This window comes from Oncorhynchus gorbuscha, linkage group LG20, assembly GCF_021184085.1.
Source record: "Oncorhynchus gorbuscha isolate QuinsamMale2020 ecotype Even-year linkage group LG20, OgorEven_v1.0, whole genome shotgun sequence".
In the NCBI taxonomy this organism is placed as follows: domain Eukaryota; kingdom Metazoa; phylum Chordata; class Actinopteri; order Salmoniformes; family Salmonidae; genus Oncorhynchus; species Oncorhynchus gorbuscha.
In genome coordinates, this window is record NC_060192.1 from 4505067 (window position 1) to 4512566 (window position 7500).

Sequence of the window (7500 nt, forward strand, 5' to 3'; positions counted from 1 at the left end):
AGGAAGCTGTTAGAGCAGCAAAGGGAGGACACTCCATATGAATGCCCATGATTTTAGAATGAGATGTTTGACGAGCAGGTGTCCACATATTTTTGCTCATGTAGTGTAGCTTGACTGTCACTGAATTATTTTATGAATTAACACTGCAATTAAATTGTGTAACCAAGTAAAGAGGTTTGTGGACTCAGATTCCCTCGACTCCTTTTAAGTTAATTGGGTATAAGAAATGAGTTATTCACGACCATGTACTAGCCAAGCGTAATGATGGGTACATAAATAGAATAATCGTTTTTGACATGTAAATGTAGTTAAATAAGGGCTGTGGTGGTGACTTTTTGAACTGTTAAAAGTAAGAACACAGTTTAAAGTAATATAGAAAAATATTGGTGTTTCCGTTGTGATTGTAGTATATTAACCAATTTAACAGCACATTTTTAAAAATGTATTTTCACTTCAAAATTAACCAGAAATAACCATTTCACAGCTTTTTAATGTTTTTTTAATCTCCCTTGTGGGGCATGGGAGATCCGACTGCATACTGTACCGCCGGGTCCCCCTAGAGCGGTGTTGACAATGGAAACCCATAAACCCTAATCCCCCCCAAAATCCAACACAAAGTTACGCCCTTGAACTGAACAATGGATTACAGTTTCTCCTGGCCTGTAGACTACTTTCAGGGCGAGGAACCTTCTAACATCAAGATGTAAAATAGTGAACTACTTCTTTAAAGCAGATACAGCGAAATGCTTGTGTTTCTAGCTCCAGCTGTACAGTAAATGTATAACAGTGCAATACTAATACAAAAAATATACAGTACCAGTCAAAAGATTGGACACACCTACTTATACAAGGGGTTTTCTTTATTTGTACTATTTTCTACATTGTAGAATAATAGTGAAGACATCAAAACTATGAAATAACACATATGGAATCATGTAGTAACCAAACAAGTATTAAACAAGTCCAAATATATTTTATATTTGAGATTCTTCAAAGTAGCCAGCATTTTCCTGGATGACAGCTTTTGCACACTCTTGGCATTCTGTCAACCAGCTTCATGAGGTAGTCACCTGGAATGCATTTCAATTAACAGGTGTGCCTTATTAAGAGTTCATTTGGGGAATTTCTTTCCTTCTTTATGCGTTTGAGCCAATCAGTTGGGTTGTGACAAGGTAGGGGTGGAACACAGACAATAGCCCTATTTGGTAAAAGACTCCAGATTATGGAACAGAACAGCTCAAATAAGCAAAGAGAAATGACAGTCCATCATTACTTTAAGACATGAAGGTCAGTCAATCCGAAACAAGTGGGGTCGCAAAAACCATCAATCACTATGATGAAACTGGCTCTCATGAGGACCGCCACAGGAAAGGAAAGGAAGACCCGGAGTCACCTCTGCTGCAGAGGATAAGTTCATTAGAGTTACCAGCCTCAGAAATGGCAGCCTAAATAAAGTAACAGACACATCTCAACATCAACTGTTCAGAGAACACTGCCTGAATCAGGACCCCATGGTCGAATTGCTTTAAAGAAACCACTACTAAAGGACACCAATAAGAAAAAGCTAATTGTTTGGGCCAAGAACCACAAGCAATGGACATTAGACAGATGAAAATCTGTCCTTTGATCTGTTGGGTCCAAATTTGAGATTATTGGATCCAACCGCCATGTCTTTGTGAGACGCAGAATAGGTGAACGGATGATCACTGCATGTGTGGTTCCCACCGTGAAGCATGGAGGAGGAGGTGTGATGACGCTTTGCTGTTGACACACTGTGATTTATTTAGAATTCAAGGCACACGTAACCAGAATGGCTACCACAGCATTCTGCAATGAAACGCCAGCCCATCTGGTTTGCGCTTAGTGGGACTATTATTTGTTTTTCAACAGGACAATCACCCAACACACATCCAGGCTGTGTAAGGGCTATTTGACCAATAATGAGAGTGATGGAGTGCTGCATCAGATGACCTGGTCTCAACAATCATCCGACCTCAACCCTATTGAGATGGTTTGGGAGGAGTTGGACCGCAGAGTGAAGGAAAAGCAGCGAACAAAGCTCAGCATATGTGGGAACTCCTTCAAGACTGTTGGAAAAGTATTCCAGGTGAAGCTGGTTGAGAGAATGCCAAGAGAGTGCAAAGCTGTCATCACAGAAAATGGTGGCTATTTTGAAGAATCTAAAATCTAAAATATATTTTGATTTGTTTAATACTTTTTTGGTTACCAAATGTAACATTTTCCTCATTAGTTAACACTATAAACTTTTCTCTTTACTGTGGGAATTGTGATCGAATCAATGCAATATTAGCCACTTTCAATGCACCATACCGAAACAAGAGATTTTGATGTAGGCAGAACACGTCAGAGTAGGATTATATTGCATTGACAGGCACGACTCACGCCCTTACTCCACACAGACCAGTGCGCCATAACCAATCAGAGCTGCAGTTGGCCTATATGCAAATAGACCATTGCCATAAATGGATCTGTGCCATTTACTTTGAACTGGACTGTGTTTATACTATGAGCGGTTGTAAGTAGATGCGCTGGTTTTGATATCAAAACGACAGTCATATCCTTTGCTCGTTAGTGAGTTATTAGACCAGTTATACCAGTCATTTGTAGTCAGCAATGGGGTAGTGATTGCTTCCTACAAGAGCACAATTTGTCTGCATTTCTAGACATGAAAAGATAGTCATGTAAAGAGCTTTTTTGTTTGTTTTGATATTGTGTTTTGATACAGGCTTGAAAAAGCTAATTAGCCAGTAGGCAGAGGGTAGCATCATTTGCCTGATTCTCTGTTATAATGCTACGGGAATAATGATGCATTTTATGGTTTTGTAAAGTGGTTTCTTGCGTCAAACAAAACAATAACATTTCAGTCACCTCCTTGTCTTAAGGACAAGTGGAGAAACAGGTTAATGTCAAGCCCTGCATGGAATGTAGACCTTCATTGAACACTACACATTGGCTGCTACTGTAGGCTAAATGATAGAACAACTATTTCCACGATAAAATGCATTTTCTCCATTGTTTTTGATGGTAGGCCACTCTGGTACAGGTCTACATTATGATCAAATAGCCACAGTAGCCTACCCGACCACTGTTAAAACTAAATGAAGGGCCTCCCAAGTGGCGCAGCAATCTAAGGCACTGCATCGCAGTGCTGGAGGCGTTTCTACAGACCTGGGTTCGATCCCAGGGAGTGTCACAACCGGACGTGATCGGGAGTCCCGTAGGGCGGCACACAATTGGCCCATGTCATACTTGGCTCATCGCACTCGAGCGACTCCTTGTGGTGGGCCGGGCGTCTGCAGGCTGACCTCGGTTGTCAGTTGAACGGTGTTTCTTCTGACACATTGGTGCAGCTGGCTTTCGGGTTAAGCATACGGGTGTTAAGAAGCGCAGTTTGGCGGGTCATGTTTCGGAGGACGTATGATCCGACCTTCACCCTCCAGAGCCCGCCGGGGAGTTGCAGCGATGAGACAAGATCAAAATTGGGCAGGTAAAGAAATGACTAATCATAATAATAATAACTTAAAGCGGGTGCGGCCACAGTGTTCACAGTAAGCGTGCGCTGGAAGTTGCACAGAATTTTTACGACGTTCAAGTTTGCGCTCAGTAGACCTGAAATTTGCTCAGTGATTTAACATTGGTCGTGGGCAATGCGCTGAGACCAAGGATACTGCAGGTGTGTGTGGTGTGACATTGCATTATTCTGCATAGCGTAGCTCAATAAATCTTGTTGTGTGTGTGTGTGCTCGCGGGTGCCTGTATGTGTGTGTGAGTCAGTCAGCCATACCCTCCAGTCCATTATAATTCTCCTAATGAGATTTGTACTGGTAGAGTACACACACACACACACACACACACACACACACACACACACACACACACACACACACACACACACACACACACACACACACACACACACACACACACACACACACACACACACACACACACACACACACACACACACACACACACACACACACACACACACACACACACACACACACACACACACACACACACACACACACACACACACACACACACACACACACACACAACCCTCCAACAGACATGATTTGGTTTACAATACTGTGATATCACCATAACTCCCCCTTACACTTCTGGAATCTCCCTGACATAACCATAGAAATAGAATCCATGGATTGATTTACTTTTTTAATATAATACATTGATTATATTTTTATGTATTCTATTCTATTCTATGACAGCTCTGTGGCTTTCTCCCTCCACCCTAGGGGCAAGCCAGAATACCACCCATACACTGACTGTAAAATCACCAACTGTCTGCTTGCTGTGTGTCTTTATTTACATTCTGTTCAGGGGATGCTGAAGATATACTTTATGTACTGTCGGCCTACATTCCTTCCTATAAGTAAGAGAATAATAGATACAGAGAAGAAGAGAGAGAGAGAGAGAGAGAGAGAGAGAGAGAGAGAGAGAGAGAAGGTAGTGTGTGCAGTGGTTGCTAACTGAGGCTGTTACCTGAATCCTTGCCTAGCTGTCCTCAGAGAGCTGTATCAATTAGTCTCACTGAATGCCTCCAATAAGAATTGAACCCAACGCTTTGTCTTTCTCTCTTCTTCTCTCCCTCTCCTTCTCTCCCGTTCTCTTCACCATATGGTGTTCTTCAGCCTCCAGTCATTCTCATTACCATCAACATGCTGCATCTCATGTGGAAAATAGAAGTGTGTGTTTCCTCATAAGAGACAATAATGAAACAGGTTGATGATTTAAGGGTGCTTGGAGGCACTAGATGTTCAGACCTTCATACTTTTTACAAAAATACATCATATTAGGCATGGGATTTGTATTTCTGTGCTAATCTTTCTTGTATCTGATTGGGGGTTTCTGTTTGTGTGTGCAGGTTGGAGCTTCAGTATGGGCTCGGCTTACCAGTTCCACAGTTGGAGAGTGTTTGTGGTGGTGTGTGCTCTGCCCTGTGTGTGTGCTGTCGTAGCACTCACCTTCATACCTGAGAGCCCACGGTTTTTCCTAGAGGTAAGGGTGTGTGTGTGTGTGTCTGTGTGTGTGTGTGAGCGCGTGTGTGTGCACGTGTGTGTGTACGTGTGCATGTGTGCGTGTGCGTAACCCTCCTCTCTGTGTATAGATGGGTAAACATGACGAGGCCTGGATGGTGCTGAAACAGATCCACGACACCAACATGAGGGCCCGCGGAGAACCAGAGAAAGTCTTTACTGTGAGTATACAGTACCTTTACTGTGAGTATACAGTACCTTTACTGTGAGTATACAGTACCTTTACTGTGAGTATACAGTACCTTTACTGTGAGTATACAGTACCTTTACTGTGAGTAAACAGTACCTTTACTGTGAGTAAACAGTACCTTTACTGTGAGTAAACAGTACCTTTACTGTGAGTATACAGTACCTTTACTGTGAGTAAACAGTACCTTTACTGTGAGTAAACAGTACCTTTACTGTGAGTATACAGTACCTTTACTGTGAGTATACAGTACCTTTACTGTGAGTATACAGTACCTTTACTGTGAGTATACAGTACCTTTACTGTGAGTATACAGTACCTTTACTGTGAGTATACAGTATCTTTACTGTGAGTATACAGTACCTTTACTGTGAGTATACAGTACCTTTACTGTGAGTATACAGTACCTTTACTGTGAGTAAACAGTACCTCTCTCTCTCTTGCTTGCTCACACTCTGTCTGTCTGTCTGTCTGTCTGTCTGTCTGTCTGTCTGTCTGTCTGTCTGTCTGTCTGTCTGTCTGTCTGTCTGTCTGTCTGTCTGTCTGTCTGTCTGTCTGTCTGTCTGTCTGTCTGTCTGCCTGCCTGCCTGCCTGCCTGCCTGCCTGCCTGCCTGCCTGCCTGCCTGCCTGTCTGTCTGTCTGTCTGTCTGTCTGCCTGCCTGCCTGCCTGTCTGCCTGCCTGCCTGTCTGTCTGTCTGTCTGTCTGTCTGTCTGTCTGTCTGTCTGTCTGTCTGTCTGTCTGTCTGTCTCTCACTCTCACTCTCTGTCTCTCTCTCAATTCAATAGCTGTATTGGCATGGGAAACATATGTTTACATTGGCAAAGCAAGTGAAGTAATAATAAACAAAAATGAAATAAACAATAAAAATGTAAACACTGTAAACATAAACAATAACATTGTAAACATTGAGCTCACAGAAGTTTAAAAAGACTAAAGACATTTCAAATGTCATATTATGTATATATAGAGTGTTGTAACGATGTGCAATAGTTAAAGTACAAAAGGGAAAATAAATAAACATAAATATGGGTTGTATTTACAATGTTGTTTGTTCTTCACTGGTTGCCCTTTTCTCGTGGCAACAGGTCACAAATCTTGCTGCTGTGATGTCACACTGTGGTATTTCACCCAGTAGATGTGGGAGTTCATCAAAATTGGTTTTGTTTTCAAATTCTTTGTGGATCTGTGTAATCTGCATTTCTCAAGAGCAAGGCTATGCTCACTAAGTCTGTACACAGTCAAAGCTTTCCTTAAGTTTGGGTCAGTCACAGTGGTCAGGTATTCTACCACTGTGTACTCTCTGTTTAGGGACAAATAGCATTCTAGTTTGCTCTGTTTTAAAAAAAATTCTTTCCAATGTGTCAAGTAATTATCTCTTTGTTTTCTCATGATTTGGTTTTGTCTAATTGTGTTCTATCTATCTATCTATCTATCTATCTATCTATCTATCTATCTATCTATCTATCTATCTATCTATCTATCTATCTATCTATCTATCTATCTATCTATCAATCTATCTATCTATCTATCTATCTATCTATCTATCTATCTATCTATCTATCTATCTATCTATCTATCTATCTATCTATCTATCTATCTATCTATCTATCTATCTATCTATCTATCTATCTATCTATCTATCTATCTATCTATCTACACATTGACTGTGTCTATCCCTGTACTGTAGGTGAACAGGATAAAGATCCCTAAGCACCTGGATGAGTTGGTGGAGATGCAGTCAGACTCAGCCAACCCTGTGGCCAAAGTCCTCTTCAGGATCAGGACCGAACTCAGAGGAGTAGGAGTCCGATTCCCAGATGATATGACAGCATCATGATGAATGAATTGGTCCCCCTCTCCCTCTTTTCATCTCTCTCTCATTTACTCTGTTTAGATCTGGTTAACGTTCATGAAATGTTTCAACTACCCGGTCAGAGACAACACCATCAAACTGGCCATCGTGTGGTTCACGTTGTCTTTTGGGTAAGATTGTCCTCTGTTCATTAGATGAAGGTGTGGGAGTCTTGCTCCTCTCTCAGCAGTACTTATCCCAGTCTGTCCCAGCTGAGTCTGTGTGTTCACAATGAAGTGTCTGACTCTGAGGTCTAGCCGGTGTCTCGCTGATATCCCTGTGATAAATGCTAACACGCTAACAGGGAAAGGTGATCGCCCATCTATACTGAACAAAAATAGAAATGCAACATGCAGCAATTTCCAAGATTTGACTGAGT

General features: G+C 41.8%; 1 protein-coding gene across 1 annotated transcript in view; it reads left to right on the forward strand.

Annotated features, from left to right (window-relative positions):
• Nucleotides 1-7500, forward strand: part of LOC124006658 (synaptic vesicle glycoprotein 2C-like) — an 82588-nt gene that overhangs the window by 66946 nt on the left and 8142 nt on the right. Inside the window, exons 5-8 of the mRNA XM_046316706.1 lie at nucleotides 4910-5043; nucleotides 5153-5242; nucleotides 6957-7067; nucleotides 7164-7252. Of these exons, the coding sequence (XP_046172662.1) occupies nucleotides 4910-5043; nucleotides 5153-5242; nucleotides 6957-7067; nucleotides 7164-7252 (424 nt within the window). The remainder of the gene's footprint in view (nucleotides 1-4909; nucleotides 5044-5152; nucleotides 5243-6956; nucleotides 7068-7163; nucleotides 7253-7500) is intronic.